Below are 17,658 nucleotides of genomic sequence, written 5' to 3'. Positions count from 1 at the left end.
GCATTTGTGCTATCCACAATGCTACCGTGCTGCCCTTACTGGCAGATTTCAGCTTTTGTGACTCCAGATGGTATATACCAATTCAAAGTTATGCCATTTGGCATGAAAAACACCCCCGCCACATTTCAACGGTTAACTAACAAAGTTGTTTCAGGATTACCCAATTGTGCGGTACACATCGACGATCTGGTAATTTTCAGCCAGACATGGAAAGAACATTTAAAACATCTGATGGAGTTATTCGATCGACTTCAGGAGGCGGGTTTGGTGATAAACCTAGCCAAAAGTGAATTTGGAAAAGCCCAAGTCACTTTCCTTGAGGAGTTTCCGATCCCCTCAAGACAAAGGGAAATAATACGATTTCTTGGCATGAGTGGATTTGATTGAACATTTGTGCACACGTTTTGCAGCGTGGTTGCTTCACTGATGGATTTGCTGACAACACGTCGAAAATTTCAGTGGATAGTGGGGTTTTAACAGGCATTTGACTGCCTGAAAGCTGTGATAATCAGTGCTCCTGTGTTGGAGAATTGCAAGGGACTCTGTAATCAGACTGAACTAAAGTATCTGACTTTAAAAAGACATGCCGAGGCGTAGAGAAATGGATGGACCGTGCAGTGACCTTTTTGTTCAAAGAGACTGTCAATCGAGAAGGATTCCAGTTGGAGGAAGAAGAACAAAAAAAAGGACTATTATTATACCTGTTTGCGTGTGTTGTTTTATGAAACGAAAAAGTATATTTACTGTGTGCATTTCTTAAAGGATAGTGAAAAGGTGAAAAATGAAACCATCTTGAAATTGATGGGTTTTTTCTTTCTTTGGGGAGGTGTCATGTGAGAGTACCTTTAAGAAATGGGTGTTTATAAATGGATGTGTATATAAATATCTGTAGTGAGTGTACCTTTAAGAAATGGGTGTTCTATTTCTGCAGTGATATCAGAGAGTGGGTGGAGCTGGGCTTTCTGTCACCTTTTTACTTTTGCTGCAGGGTGTGTTTTAGTTTTGTTTTCAGAGCTGGATAGCTGCAGTCACAGCCAGAAGATGTATTAGTCTCTCTGTAATCTAACGACTGTAAATCGATCCTTTGGTGATTTAAAACTAATAACTGCTCTCAATAGTGAATTTAAACCTGATCTTTGTGTTTTACAGGTTTTTTTGAAAGTCTTATGGATGTTAAAAGGACAGCTTAAGGATTACTTAGTGTTGTACTCTTTGGGGGTTGTATTTGAATTAATGGTTGCTAAGATGTTCACTGTATGTTTTGAAAAGGTTAACTTGAGGTCATAGAATAAACATTGTTCTGCTTAAAAAAATACTTTACCACAATCTAGTAAAAATTGTGGGTCAGGTGAACTCCATGATACACTTTGGGGTTCTCTAAACCATAGCCCATAACACTATACAGTATTTAATTTACAATGTATGGTGTGCAATACTTATTTTGACATCAGCATTCAGTGACACAGGTGGGGCTGCACACATCTATCTCCAAATGGGCTGCATTAACATTGGAAGCTAGAAATCTCCATTCTTGTGGGTGCAGTGTTCCTAACACACTTAATAATAATAATAATAATCGCTTATTGTCACAAGTAGGCTTCAATTAAGTTACTGTGAAAAGCCCCTAGTCGCCACATTCTGGCGCCTGTTCGGGGAGGCTGGTACGGGAATTGAACCCATGCTGCTAACTTTGTTCTGCATTACAAGCCAGCCGTTTAACCCACTGTGCTAAATCAGCCCCTACTTGAGGGAAACATGCTTTGTCCTCACCTCCAGTGGTTAAATTCATGGGGCAAACACTAATATAAAGAAAACTGCAGAGAAATAATGTTGTAAATTTTTAGGATAATAGGGATTGTCACAGAGAACAGCCAAGGTCATCTCAATGAAAAGATGACAGTACAAAAATGATGTCCATCACCGCAAGATCAGTATATTACATGACTAAGAATAGGATCTGATTTATTAACCAGTTTTCTCGACAGAGCAGTCAAAACTAATGACAGGAGGTTTATTCATTACTCCTCTCTCTTGGACAGGGAGCATTTCTGTTGCAAATTGATTCCGAACTGTCAAAAATGGTTGCTGCATATTTAAACAAAAAGCTCTTTTTATTGCAGAATTCTTCGTATCAATCTTTAAAATGATTAGAACGATGCCATGTATACTTATATATATATAAATAATTATATTTTCTTCTGGCAGGTGATTGCAAGTGTGAAGATAAATGGATCGGGTGCATAATGCAAGATTCTGGGTAGGAAACCATACACAGTATACCTGTACTGGAATTCTGTATAAAACAGTAACCATTCTGCTGTCTGATCTCGGTGAGAAGTAACCAAGTCATTACATTTCATATTATGAAGAAAGAAAGAGCATTGCATTTATATAACACTTTAATTACCTCACGAGATCCCAAAATACTTTACAACTAATGAAGTAAGTGTGGACACTGTTGTCACGCAAATATCGCAGCAAGCTTACACAAACAGCAATTCTTTTTTTAAATTCATTCACAGGATGTGAAAATCACTAGCAAGGAAGTGTTTATTGTCCATCCCTAATTACCTTTAACTGGGTGGGTTGCTTGGCAGAGGGCAGTTAAGAATCAACCACTTTGCTGTAGGTCGGGAGTCACATTTAGACCAGACCAGGCAAGGATCGCAGATTTCCTTTCCTAAAGGATACTTGTGAATGAGATGGGCTTTTAGAACAATCTAATAGTTCCATGGACTCTATTACTGAAACCAGCTTTCTATTTCAGATTTATTGGATTAATTGCATTGAAATGCCTCAAGAGGCTGTGGTGGAATTTGAGCTCCTGGGTGCAATTTAACGGAAATAAAACCGAGTCCCGTGTTGGTCGCGTTTGGCCGAGTGTTTTCCCAGCATTGACAGCACCGAGAATGACCCCGCTATTAAACGTGACTCTGCTTCATTTCTGAGCCTCGGTGAGGAACGCCCCGCCGTGGCTGCACTAAGGCTCACTTCCGCATTAGGAGTTCTGCTTGCCAGTGTGGAAAGGTTCGAGTGGCGCCCGATCTCTAGGACCCCCCCCCCCCATCCCCTCAACTCATCAATTGGGGTCATCGAGCCCCCTGCATCTCACCTCATAAGGGCAGGCCACCCCCGGGCCCGATTCCCAGCACAGACAAGATGCCACCAGACTGTTAGTGTCATGGTGCCCAGGTGGCATTGGGGGTAAGAGGGTACCATTCTGCCCAGAGCCGAACCACCTAGGGACCCTCGATCGCCTGGGAGACCCCATAAGCACAGGTATGCCTGGTCCAAGTTTGTGGAAACCAGAACTAAACAGCACCCGCTCGGGGTCTCCGAGGTGAGGCCGTTCGATCCCAGGCGCTGGGTAGATCCGGCGTAGACATAGTCAAGTGAGACTAATTACTCACTTGAATATGCAAATCCGGATCCTGGCCTCACTGGACAGGATCCAAATCGTGATGCCTCGCGAGATCTAATTAGACATCGGGAGGAGTGAAGAGGCTGGAAAATCCTGCAAGAGGCCTCTCGCAAGATTTACTGGCCTCGTCAAGTCGGGCACGACGAGGCCGATAGATCACGCTCCGTCTCTAATCCAGGCCTCTGGATTACTAGTAATATAATCACTACTCTACTACTCCTCACTAATGACAAGATTGGTGATGTTGGTTTAAAGAGAAATATTGACCAAGGGAACAAGCAGATTTCGCCTGCCCTTCTTTGAATGGTGCCATGGGATTTTTTTTTACCTCCACCTATGAAGGCAGAGGACACTCATTTTAATCTCTAACAACATTTTAATCCAAACAACAGCAGTTGTGACAGTGTAACGCTTCCTCAGTTCTGAATTGGCCATCAGCCTAAACTTTCTCTCTTTATGTTGCACCTTGTTGTACAAGGCTTTCTAATCATGGTTAATTGATACCATGATATAACAACAGGGCAAGTAGAAGAGGTAGGCCCCAAGAACTTGCTCAACTAGTACAGGGATTGAACCTGTGTGATCAGCATTATGAAACACCACACACTAACCAGCTGAGCTAACCAGTCCCGATAGCCTAAATTACGTACTCAATTCCCTGGAGAGGTCTTAAGTGCACAACCATTTAACTCGGGGACAAGAGGACAAAGAAACTTTATGGCCGAAAGTTACAATTTAGCTTCAAACAGATTTAGTTCTTGGAAGACCCAGAAACGGTTTGCTCCAAATACTTCATTTACAGCCTCATTATTGGTGAGTGGGGAAAGAGGTCAAACTGGTCTACGCTAACGCAAGCCTGACCTACAGCTATGATATACCTTACATTTTTTTTTACATTTAAGGTTCTGTATAAGTGTGAGTTGTTATTATTGTCAAAGTCTTCAGGTTATTAGACATATTGTCCTATTTGTATGTAACGTAAGTGCTGCTCCAGTGACACAAGTGAAGATTAGTTGGCTGCTCTCCTCTTCAGAAATAAATGTGCCATGGAGAGCGAAAATAATTCGGAAAGATGATAAAGAGGAAGAGTACAAAGTTTCTGATGAGGACAGAATATAGATTTCACAGCGCTGCAATTCACAACACTACTTTGACCAGAATTTGGGCTAAAGTGCAAATGCAAGACAGTTATTTTGCAATTGTGCTGCAAATCAAATCAGAATCCAGTTCTTGTATTTCTTTATCCACAAGAATTCTTCAAAATACCGTTATTAAAGTAGATTTTGCTATCCAGTGACAGGTGTTATACATAGAGGGAAAATATTGTCAGGGACCATTTTTGGGCACAGGGGGTCATGATGAGTGATCATCCTGTACCTGCTACTGTTGGGGCAGGCAGCACACACGGTTCGTACTGCTGCCCTTTCAGCATGCAGCCCAGAACAGAATGTGCTGCTGACTGGCTGCACATTCAACAGGCTGTCAAACAACGTGCGAGGCTGGCATAATGCACTTCTACTTTGTACCACTTAAAAGCAGCCTGCCCCTTTGACGGGGAGCTGTTGCAGATTGTCTGTGGATGACTAATATGGAAACAAAAGCACAGAAAGTGGAGCAACAAGCAAGAGAAGAAAGCTCCCACTATCCTGATGTGATGCTGGATGCATTAATCCAGGAAGTGGGAAGGCGGAGAGGTACCATATTTCCACAGTTGGTAAAGAGACGCTTAAGGCACACCCTGAGAAGAGAATAGAAACAGACCACCAGAGAGCCTGACAATTCAGGATGACAGTCCCTGCTTTCTGCCCCTTTTCAAAATTCCAGCTCTCCCACATTTTGCTATCTGGAAAGTCTCAGTTGGTGTTACTATTAACCTCTTGCGGGCGGCATGGTGGCGCAGTGGTAGCACTGCAGTCTCACGGCGCCGAGGTCCCAGGTTCGATTCCGGCTCTGGGTCACTGTCCGTGTGGAGTTTGCACATTCTCCCCGTGCTTGCATGGGTTTTGCTCCCACAACCCAAAGATGTGCAAGGTAGGTGGATTGAACATGCTAAATTCCCCTTAATTGGAAAAAAATGAATTGGGTACTCTAAATTTATTTAAAAAAAACTATTAACCTCTTGCTTTCCACTTGACCCACCCTCATTTCTTTCACCCCAGCCCTCACTTTCTGCTTTAAGACAACCAGAAACCTTTGCCTGTCCAATTAATGCAGCCTGATGAGGAAGGTCAACAGCTACAACTGACCTTTAATGAAGAAGCATCATTAGTTGATTTGAAACTTAAATCCATCAGTTCAGACACTGGTAATGGCTTAGAGGGTGGTTTTGAGTTGGGATCTGCTTGCATTGAATCATCGAACAAATGGGTGCAGCAGCAAGGCCTGGTGGAAAGGGTAGCATGTGTTCCAGTTTATTGGAGAGCGAAGTCACAGACGAATTCTACTGAAAAGGCCTCGGATGAGGACTTTGATGGCTTGGTACGCAAGAGAATACTCATGTGCACACCAAGGTGCTTGATGCATTAGTAGCACTCTCACTTCAGTGGGGCAATATCTCCATGGTTGAGGAACCTACTGTCCTCTCACGATAACGGTATTCTGCCTCACATCACTGCCACTCTACCAGTACCTTTGCTGTTGCCTTTTAGCCCACCAACCCAGACTGTTGCCAAGGCGTTGTCTCCAGAAGCTAGCCCTACACGGTCCAGAGCTGTTCAAAGATGTCCTCTGAGACCATCTGTTGTCTGTCTGTCTGTCTCTTTTCTCCTCTCTCTCTCTTTTCTCTTCTCTCTGGTAAGTATAAGAACATGACGTTTCCTCCCCTTCTATACAGGACCTCTGTCACCATTCTAATGCATCAATGGATGGAAAGCTGTGAGATATTAATGATTTTGCTTGCTCCCATCTGGCATAGAAATAAGGGAGGGTGGTGACTTTGACTCACCAGGCTGTGAAGTTTCAGGTTAGGTTGCAGGAGATGGCACAGTTCATTGATTGTCTTCTTGGTGAAGTGCACGCACTTCAGACATTGCTGGGTGACGTGGAGGTAAGGGAAAACCCTTGGTGCATAGGATCTTCTATTGGGAGTTGTCCTCTCTCTGGGCACTGCTTCCTCTAACTGCTGCCCAAGCACAATTCTCAAGTCATGCTGCAGCTCAAGAGGGACTATAACAATAGCCTTCATTACTGAAGCAGATTTTCAACTGAAAAGCCAAGCAACTCCTTTGATTTCCTAGTCAGAATTCAACACCACTCCCTTGTAAATCCAAATGTTTAGGAAAAGTTCTCCAATAACACAATACAGTGCTTACACTAACTCTGCACCATCAAAAGCAAGTCAAAAACATCCCATCTCTGGTTGCATTGTCGACCCTATAAATAGAGCCGGCTGGGGTCTGTCATGTAGCCAAATACATATTCCATAATTATGAGAGGGTGTTAATTTAACGTGGATGGCCAGAATTGCAACTACAAATGGGCAATAAAAGCTGGTCCAGCCAGCAAAGGCAACATCCCATAAATGAATTTATAAAAGATTATATGCCAGATCTGATTTAAGAATCTGTTTTCTGTCATGATCTGACCACTCTGCATGTTCCTGAAGCACTCCAGCCTACTTTTTACCAGCTCAGCTGTGCTACAGAGACAAATTTTGCTACAGGTCAGTTTTTCTTCATTGATTTAGACTGAAAAAGTACTAATTTTAAAACAATCTTTGCATTCAAGGCTATGTGGAATAATTTCATGTTATTTATTGGCTGACAGGATACGTGTACTCTTGTTGTCTGAGGTAAACACCAGTAGGTGGCACAGTATCCCTGTCTGTGTTCATAAAGTGTATTTATTAATACACCTGCTGAGTGATGAACAACACTGCAGTCAAAAGACTGCCACAAGGTGGAGGCCAAGTCATACAGTTATAGGAGCGCTATGTCAGGGGAATTCCAGAAGAGGCCCGAGACGGGATTTGCGCCAGGCACCAAATGTTTACCGATGCTTCCGCCTGCTGCAGCTGGCGTGATCAGATTCACACCCTCGCTGGATTTAAATCTTCATTTAAATATACAGGATCGGTTTTAAATTGGTTTTCTTGGCTTCAGTAATTCTCCCACCCACTGGCGCAACGTGAAGCACTACTGGTCTCCACAAACGGAGACCAGACGTGATGGCCATGCTGAGGGGCTTGGAGGCCATTATAGCCCCCCGTGGTCAGGGGCATGGCAGGGCAGTGCCAACATGCCAGGTTGGCACAGCTAGGTTGGCACTGCCAGGGTGCTACCTTGGCACTGCCAAGAGACAGGGCCTGAGGGGGCTCGGAAAGTGGGGGTGCATTTGATGAACCCATAGCGGGGTGTCGCTCAACTGGTGGGGGGGGTGGGAACACTGGTACCTGTGATTGGAGGGGTCTGGCCTCATGCTGGTGATGGGGGTGGGTGGTGGGGCAGAGCATTAGTCTGAGATCAGTTCGCCTTTTAAAAATGGCGCCCTGATCTCTGAGGAGCTGGACGTGCCTTTATCGTCAGCTCCCGCACACCTCATTCATGGCTTCATACATCCAAACCTCCAAAACCATTTCTAAATATGGGTGGATTGCTGTCTGGATCGCGCCGAACCACCCAGCGGGAATTGTACCTCAATCGCTGAAGACCACACTTATAGCGTGATTCTCCGGCCTCCTTGCGCTCTCGTTCAAGTGAAACGAGGCCGGTGAATTGCGGGGGCGGCCAAAAATGAGAAACGCGCCAGGCGCCAAACAGTTTGCAATGCAGCCGGCCCACTCCCATAGGCGAAATCGGGATATTGCCGTAGCTTGGCGAGAAACCATTTAGCACCACTTAAGCCCTATTTCCATACAACTAATGAGAGCCACCTCGTATCCAGCGGCCTCACCAACAACTGCTCACTCTGGCGCCGATTAGTGGTCCTTTTGAAAAACGTTAATCTGGTGGGTGGGTTTCTGTGGGGTGCTGAGGAGGGGAGGAGCCATCTTTGCTCACTGGCAAAGAGGTCCGGGGTGCTGGACTTGCCACCCCAATGCTCGGTGGGGGGGATGCGGGGGAGGAGGGAGAACCCCGGCTGGGGGTGGGGGACCATCTGCATGGGTGGGCCGCCATGTGAGGGGGGGGGGGGGCAACCACGCCTGACACCACCATGCCAACCCCTGGATCATGTGTGTCATGATGTGTATTGACTGGGATGTAAAGAGTTAACATTAATAAGAACATGATTTATTCCACTAGAGGGAATAGTCATATATATATATATATATATCATGGACTTGGGGATTCTGGGATTAGATTATTAGATGATAAAACGATTAGAGAGGAAAAGGATTAGACAGTGATGTGTGATAGAGAGCAGTTGTATACTTGAGAGTTCTGTAAGTTAGAGATAGCATAGTTTTATACAATAACCTTCTACTTTAGGAATGTGAATGAATCTTAGTTAGTAGTTTAAATACATTTATAATTTTGTTTGTTAACAAAGCTTTGTGTTCTTTATTCAACATTACACATCCGAGCCATCCAGGTAAAGCAGAATATAGATTACAACCAGCAGTTGTCAAGAGTGTAGTTTAGTCAGGTTTAGGGAGAAAGAAAGAATCTCAGCTCGAGGAAAGAAAAAAAAGTGCAAAGAAAAAATCTCGACCAGACTCCAGTAGCAACAATAAGACTCCAGCAACAACCAGAAACATCACAGAAAAAGAAATACCCAGCCGGAGAGTCATGGAAGGTCTGCAGTTTCCAAAGGCATTCAGCATATCAGGTAATGTAGATGTAAACTGGAAAATATTCAACAAGAGTTTGAACTGTACCTCTCATCCTCCAACCTGACAGTGATAAGCGAAAAACGGCTTTATTGCTAATAATGGCTGGGCAACAGGCTATTGAAGTGTATAAGTCATTCCACTTTGAGAATGAAGTTGAAAAGAATAACGTTGAAGAGGTCATTGAAACATTTGATCATTATTGTAAGCTTATAAGAAATGAAAAGCTCAGTAAACAACTGCAAAAGAAACAAAAAATAAGGCTGGAAGATTCAATCAAAATGTGCCGTGCGAGTAAACAATCCAAAAATAGAAGGGCCGAAATGTTGAATCGGCAAAGTGAAAATAAATTCGCCTCCGTGAAAGCTGTGGCGCAGCTGAAAAAGACCAATCTGCGCAAGTGCACCCGAAAAAAACGCGCTTCAGAAGTCGGACATTTCAGACATGCGCAGTTAAAGAAACAAACGCGTGCTTCATAATTTGAATGTTCTGCGCATGTGCGGGACCAGTTCACACATGCGCACTTTGAAAAACGACGCGATCCGGAAGAATACCGCGATCCGGAAAAAAGCGTGCACTCCAGACGAGAATCAATTTGCACATGCGCAATCGAAGTTTGTGCATGACTTAACGGACGTGATGACGTCAGAGCATTGTGGACACGCCTACTTAAAGAAAAACTGCCCGGAATTGAAAAAATATTTTAAAGGCACACAGAAGATTTTTACCTCACAAGGCAGAACATTGCCTGAATTTGAATAAACAGCTGAAGAAGACTTTTGCAGCACCATGGAACAAAATGTTTGCAGCATGCAACAAGAAGAAAATGTTAACAAATCTAAAACTAAAGAAGATAAATCATACATTGAAGAATATTACTCCGATATGGCAGAGATATTCAAGTTCGATGATTATTCTGTTAGTAAAAAGATTGAAAATCTAAATAGCACTCTACTAATGGTAGATTAATCCAATACATTGATGGAATTGCATACAGTTGCTCCATCGGATAGCAGTAACCTGACAAATGAACAACCAGAAAAAAAAGACTCCGCAGGAAGAGCACTGAAAGACTCCAGAAAGAGGGCACTGAAAGACCAAGACTATGAAGGTATATCTAGTTTATTTGATCAACAAAAAGAAGACTATGAAGACCTATCCACTGTATTTGCGAATTCTGACAAAGTGCTCACAAGTAGCAGACAAGCTGTGCAGGACTGTACAAAAGAACATGACAATCAGAGCGCAACAATGAATTATTCAATTGAGAACACATCAATTGTGAACAACATACAAGAAAATGACATCTTGGAGAAGTTGATGCTAGATGAGAAGCACCAAGAGCTCAACAATACATTGGATCTTCCAGAAGGGACTGATGTCACAAAGCTCAACAATGCATCAGATCATCCACAGGAACCTGAGATCATAAAGTGCAGCGAAACATCAGATAATACAAAGGACACTGATCCTAAAATGTTTGAACATGAAATCAAATAATCCAGAAGGAACAGATCTTGAACACACAAAGTGCTACTACGGAACAACAGTCTGTACACAATGGTACGACTCTGAAACCGAAGGACGACTGAACAGCACAGTCCAATGCAATGGCAAGAAAATGTTGAAACTTGCAGTCACACTTGACAGACCATACAGGATAGAAAGAAATCCAGATAGCAACCGAGCAAGGGACTGTAGGACACTGTGTCAAACACAGCTAAAGGTCGAGGTCGAACAAACAAATGTGTGTGCAGGCAATACCAAATTCATGCATAATGGCAACAATGTCAGGAAGAACGGGACATTGTTTAGACAAAAAAGAAGTCATGCCAACGAATTTAATGAGTTCGTATTTGCTCAAAGACCAAAAAGCAAAGCAGTATTTAGGGCGAAGGACCCACAAACTTGACATCACAAACAGAAAAAAACAGGTCAGACAACAAAAGTAGTTCAACCAGTCGAACACTTGATCGATTTGGACTGATGACTTGTTGGTATTTCAACACACTATCCCAGTGCAGACTGAGTACAGACTCAATTTGTGGACTGTAAAAAGTTTATTTAAAAATTGTGAACTAGTACTCAATTACTTATAATGAACAGACAATGATGTTGACATATGATGTCGAAATCTCCAAACATCTTTGAAAAAAAGGGGGGTGTCGTGATATGTATATTGACTGGGATGCAAAGAGTTAACAAATTATCATGTTATCATAATAACATGATTCATACCACAAGAGGGAACCACAGAACAGTCATATATATATCATGGACTTGGGGATTCTGGGATTAGATGATTAGAAGATTAAAACATTAGAGAATAAGAGGATTAGATAGTGAGGTGTGATACTTGAGAGTTCTGTAGGTTAGAGATAACATACTTTTATACAATAACCTTCTACTTTAAGACTGTGAACGAATCTTAGTTAGTAGTGTAAATACATTTATAGTTTTGTTTGTTAACAAAGCTTTGTGTTCTTCAACACTACGCAGTCAAGCCATCCAGGTAAAGCAGAATAGAGAATACAACAATGTGTGCCCATTCCTGGGGCAACCCTGGCCCCTGCCTGTCTGCCTCACCGACCACCCATAACCCCCATCGACTGTCGAGGCCTCTGACCATGCGGCTGAAGGCTATTGCTAATAGGAAATTGGCAACCGTGGTAAGTGGGCACCCCACACAACCAAAGTGGATTCTCTGTGGGTGGCGGGCCATGTAGCATGTGGGAGTCATTGCCTAGCATCCCAATCACACATTGATGCCTGGACACTGTGCTTGAACAGTGGGAGGCAACACCTCACACGCAACAGTCAGCATCCAAACATCTAGGGGATGGGACACAGCTCCGGGAACATGTCCACGGCAGAGGGTGGGTGAGTGGCACGGGGATTGGGGTGGATGACTGGAGAGATGGGCCAAGGGTTCGGAGGTCAGTCCACATTGTGGAAGAAAGTGACAGAGGCATCATACTAGTTGTGCACAAAGGTGTTAATTGTGTTTTACAATTCCCCACCCTCCCGATTGTGCAGCCCCCTCCCCCACCCCCAGCCCCGTCACCCACTACCTACCAACCCCTCCCCCGTTGCTCTCCGTGATCCTCACTGTGCTTGGTCCTCCTAGCTCTACCTCTACATCTAAGTGTGTCCCCAGGATGCACATCTGAGATGGAGGTAGCCAGCTGTTTACTATGTCCCATGGCCTTTGATACCCTGGCGAGCATCCTCTGGGGGCTCTCAGGCCGAAGGGTCCCGGCCCTGTCCCTTGTGCTGGTTGAGACGCGGCCCCATCAGAGAGGTGGAACTCGGGGTAGCTGGTGCCCACCGTCGTCACTCCATGAGAAGGGCCCGGGTTGACACCCTGCGCTCCCTCCTCCCACTCAATGCCCATAGGGCCTTGGGACCACCTTGGGCCAGAGGGGCAGCTGGTTCGAGCTCCAGTTGCTTCTGCATCATCTGGTTCTACCATTCCTGGTGGTTCACCATGGTCCACACCATCATGCTTCTCAGTGTCTGGGACATGCTCTGCAGCGCCTCGACTGCATCCATTTGCGAGCGGGATATGTCTCACAGAACCTCAATAAGGTCAGCCTGATGCTGGGTCACATCCCCCAGCGATGTGGACATTCAGTCGAGTCCCTCAGCCATGGCCGTCACCGACTGTGCAACACCTTGGACACCTTCACTAATGGTGCCGACGTCGTGCACTAGGCTTTCTACTGCGGTTGCCACCTTAGCAGTGTTGGCCTTGGTGCCACGCATTGTCGGTGACAGCTCCTGCGCCCGTAACCTCTGGGACTCCTCCAAGTGGCTATGGAGCTGGTGGAGTGACACTGACATCTCCCTCTGAATACCCCGGCCACACCCTAAAGTCTCCATCAGCTCCAGGATGACCTCTTCCATAGGCTCAGCACGGGCTGGGACCCAGCTGAGCCCTGGGAACCAGCAGCCCCTCCAACTGCTGTCTCGCCAGGGTGTTCCTGGCTCCACCTGATGTACATCAGCAACAGTGTGGTGCTCACCAGGTTGTGCCCAGAAACCTGCCACTAACATTTCTGACCGAGGTGAGTGTATCTGCGCTGATAGAGGATGGGGATGACAGCTGTGACGCGACTATTAAGGTTGCATCCTCGGAGCTCTCCTCCGAGGTGGTCTCATGGGAGGTGGGTGGGGGGGTGCGTTGGTGTCTACTCACTCATGTTGCCCGGTGTAGGTCAGCAACCTTTTTCCTGCACTGGAGACCAGTCCTCTTGGTCACACTTCCGGCACTCACAGATGCCACCACCTCACCCCAGGCAGCACTGGCTGCCCTCGGGTTGACTTCAGGGGAACAGAACATCCCTCCTGGCCTTCACAGCATCTAGCAGCCTCCCAAACCATGGGGCCGGTTTCCTGGGCGCCATTGCTGCAAGCTGACTGGGGTTGGCTGAGCCAAGTGCAGCTTAAGTGATGTTCGACCTTGTTCGCGGGGGACTGTTGAGCGTGGTGCCGATGAATCAGCTGGCGAGCCGTCATTTGCAGCAAGAGGCCTTGTTAAGTGGACCAATTGACGTTGAATAGTGTTGCCAGCCTCGCGGGGTCTAGCTCCGGGAGGCTTGCAGCAATTCTGACTCGCTACAACATCTAGAAGTCTTTCCGGAGAATCGCGCCGGTAGAAAACATTTGGGAGAATTGTGCCCAATGTATGATGTCCAAAATGATTCATTACCCGCTGACCCCCTTCTGCCTTCTTGTAATGGAAAATGGGGGTAAATGTTCCCACCAGAATTGACTTGTATCCGGCACATCCCAAGTGAGTTCACGAGGTAAATGCAGCATGACTTGATTTGTAGTGGAAAACACATCGGGCAGATCAATGAGGCGTTTTTTATTGGGGCATTCAACTCCATGATGTTTGTGATGGAATACTGTCAGCTGTTTTGACAAGATACTGCAATTCTTCTGCATTGCTGGATCCTCCAGACTTGATGGCCTGTGGCCATCCGGATATCTACACCTAAAGCCCTATTATTAATGAACTATAAGGGGTTATGCTGCATCAATGTGCAATTGGTCAGTGATCAGCAATGGAATTATTCAAGTGAATTCCCACTTCCAGCCAACAGTCAGGATTCCGTTATTTTGGGAATGTTCTTGGTGCCAACATTATTGGAAAGGAAAAGCAGAGTTGAAAAACAACTTCTAGGAACCACCTCTACCTTGGCTCTTGCTGCCCTTGAGTAAGTGATATGTTGATGTGTGAACACAGGGCAAACATGTCTGTAACATACATGACTTGAGGTGTTGAAGTCATTGAGCTGGAGGCTGAGCTGCAGACACTGCGACACATCAAAGGTGGGGGGTGGGGGGGAAGTTGGTAGTTACCTGGGCATATTCTACCAGGGGACAATCACACCCCTTAGGATTGGGTCTTTTGATTCAGTCAGTGATCAGGGACAGAAAGTTCTGACTGTGAGTGAGGCAGGTATCGAGACCCAGAAAATAGAAGTGGAGGAGCCTCAGGCTTTGCAATTGTCCAACAGGTTCAAGGAGCTAATCCAGAGAGGCCTAACCGTGCAAGAGTAGGAAGAGGAGGAGGCACATTCAATACTCCAAAAGAGGAAAAGACTTTGTCACCATGACGATACCCCCACTAAAATTCCTTTGCAACAGCAAGCAGTACATACGGCAGGCTCTCTTGGATGAAAGTGTATATGCGCATATCTGAGTGCCTGAACTATCCTCTTGTCTAACAGCTGTATGAGTAAGATCATCATTCAGTAGCCCAGTACTCCTTCACCAACATTATTCTCTGGGTTACTCCAATTACCATGACCGTTCACCCTTTGATAAGGGGAAAGTAGTAGCATGGATAGAGGATTGGTTAATTAATAGAAAGCAAAGAGTGGGGATTAATGGGTGTTTCTCTGGTTGGCAATCAGTAGCTAATGGTGTCCCTCAGGGATCAGTGTTGGGCCCACAACTGTTCACAATTTACATAGATGATTTGGAGTTGGGGACCAAGGGCAATGTGTCCAAGTTTGCAGACGACACTAAGATATGGGGTAAAGCAAAAAGTGCAGAGGATACTGGAAGTCTGCAGAGGGATTTGGACAAGCTAAGTGAATGGGCTAGGGTCTGGCAGATGGAATACAATGTTGACAAATGTGAGGTTATCCATTTTGGTAGGAATAACAGCAAAAGGGATTATTATTTAAATGATAAAATATTAAAACATGCTGCTGTGCAGAGAGACCTGGGTGTGCTAGTGCATGAGTCGCAAAAAGTTGGTTTACAGGTGCAACATGTGATTAAGAAGGCAAATGGAATTTTGTCCTTCATTGCTAGAGGGATGGAGTTTAAGACTAGGGAGGTTCTGCTGCAATTGTATAAGGTGTTAGTGAGGCCACACCTAGAGTATTGTGTTCAGTTTTGGTCTCCTTACTTGAGAAAGGATGTACTGGCACTGGAGGGTGTGCAGAGGAGATTCACTAGGTTAATCCCAGAGCTGAAGGGGTTGGATTACGAGGAGAGGTTGAGTAGACTGGGACTGTACTCGTTGGAATTTAGAAGGATGAGGGGGGATCTTATAGAAACATATAAGATTATGAAGGGAATAGGATAGATGCGGGCAGGTTGTTTCCACTGGCGGGTGAAAGCAGAACTAGGGGGCATAGCCTCAAAATAAGGGGAAGTAGATTTAGGACTGAGTTTAGGAGAAACATCTTCACCCAAAGGGTTGTGAATCTATGGAATTCCTTGCCCAGTGAAGCAGTAGAGGCTCCTTCATTAAATGTTTTTAAGATAAAGATAGATAGTTTTTTGAAGAATAAAGGGATTAAGGGTTATGGTGTTCAGGCCGGAAAGTGGAGCTGAGTCCACAAAAGATCAGCCATGATCTCATTGAATGGTGGAGCAGGCTCGAGGGGCCAGATGGCCTACTCCTGCTCCTCGTTCTTATGTTCTTATGATTCTGCTGAAATAAAGTGAACCCAAATTTAATACAGCGGAAGCTGGAAATATGAAATAAGAACTAAACATGCTGAAAAACTTAGCAGGTCATGTAGCATCTGTGGAGGGTAGCAGAGTTAATGGGCGCAATTCTCCAGAAAGATTTCTAAGTTTGCTAGCGAGCGGGAATTGCCGCGAGCCTCACGGCGTTCGGACCAGCGAGGCCGGCAACGCAATTCAACGTTAGTTAGTCCACTTACCGAGGCCTCACAGGCTTCTCGCCACAAAAGAAGGCTGAACCAGCTGATTTGCCATCATCATGTTCTCAGCCCCCTGCTAACAAGGTTAAGCAGCACTTACTCAGCCAACCCCAGCCAGCTCGCGGGGGACTGGTCCCCAAGATTCGGAGATGCTGACCTGGGAGGATCCTAGATTCATTGGAGATCAGGAGGGATGTCCTGATGCCCTCGGGTATCCCGGAGGGTGAGCCACAAGGCAACTAGTGCTGCCTATGATGAGGTGGCGGCTGTTGCCAGCTCGGGGAGTATGACCAGGAGGACAGGCCTCCAGCAGGAAGAAGGTAAACGGACAGCACTGGTAAGTAGACACCAACACCAACCCCCCCCCACCCCTCACTGCAACCCCTCCCCCCAGGGTACATGCACCCCCCAACACTCCATGCGACCCCCAGTCCTCCCTCAACACCCCGGTCAACACTCGCTACCACTCCTTCACACCCCCTCTTCCACCACTGTAAACCACATGTGTGGCTAACGATGCCCTCAGGAACAGCTCTCCCATAAATGTTGGGAGAGGGCCCAGAGGGTGCCGAACATAACAATCCTCACCTCCTTTGAAGAGGGGGCCCTGGACGTGACTGGGGTGGCCGAGGATAGATCGTCAGGTACGTGGAGGCTGGCGGATGCCGCAGAGGTGAGGAAACACTGTGCTGCACCCGGAGGACCTACATAGAAGATAGGAGCAGGAAGAGGTCAAGCCTGCTTCGCCATTTATTACGATCATGGCTGATCATCCAACTCAATAACCTAATTCTGCTTTCTCCCCATAGCCTTTGGGCAGCACGGTAGTACAGTGGTTAGCACAGTTGCTTCACAACTCCAGGGTCCCAGGTTCGATTCCCGGCTTGGGTCACTGTCTGTGCGGAGTCTGCACGTTATCTCTTTGACTGCTTGGGTTTCCTCCGGGTGCTCCAGTTTCCTCCCACAGTCCAAAGGTGTGCAAGTTAGGTGGATTGGCATTGCTAAATTGCCCTTTGTGTCCAAAAAGGTTGGGTGGGGTTACTGAATTACATGGTTACGGGAATAGAGTGGAGACGTGGGCTTAAGTAGGGTGCTCTTTCCAAGGGCCGGTGCAGAGTCGATGAGCCGAATGGCTTCCTTCTGCACTGTAAATTCTATGATACCATTCTCCCCAAGTGCTATATCTAGCTGCCTCTTGAATATATTCAATATTTTAGCATCAACTACTTCCTGTAGTAATGAATTCCACAGGCTCACCACTCTTTGGGTGAAGAAAT

The 17,658-nt window shown here is 45.7% G+C and overlaps 1 protein-coding gene across 10 annotated transcripts in view; it reads left to right on the top strand.

The window, feature by feature from the left end:
* The window catches only part of adam22 (ADAM metallopeptidase domain 22), a 588,297-nt gene that overhangs the window by 305,834 nt on the left and 264,805 nt on the right, over positions 1-17,658 (top strand). For all 10 annotated transcript variants that reach the window (XM_072508619.1, XM_072508628.1, XM_072508623.1 and 7 more), the window contains exon 14: positions 2,206-2,257. In XM_072508619.1, coding sequence (XP_072364720.1) covers positions 2,206-2,257 — 52 coding nt within the window. The remainder of the gene's footprint in view (positions 1-2,205; positions 2,258-17,658) is intronic.

Source organism: Scyliorhinus torazame, chromosome 6, assembly GCF_047496885.1.
Source record: "Scyliorhinus torazame isolate Kashiwa2021f chromosome 6, sScyTor2.1, whole genome shotgun sequence".
NCBI lineage: Eukaryota > Metazoa > Chordata > Chondrichthyes > Carcharhiniformes > Scyliorhinidae > Scyliorhinus > Scyliorhinus torazame.
The sequence above is the reverse complement of the archived record's forward strand: the minus strand, read 5'-3'. Positions and strand labels throughout refer to the sequence as shown.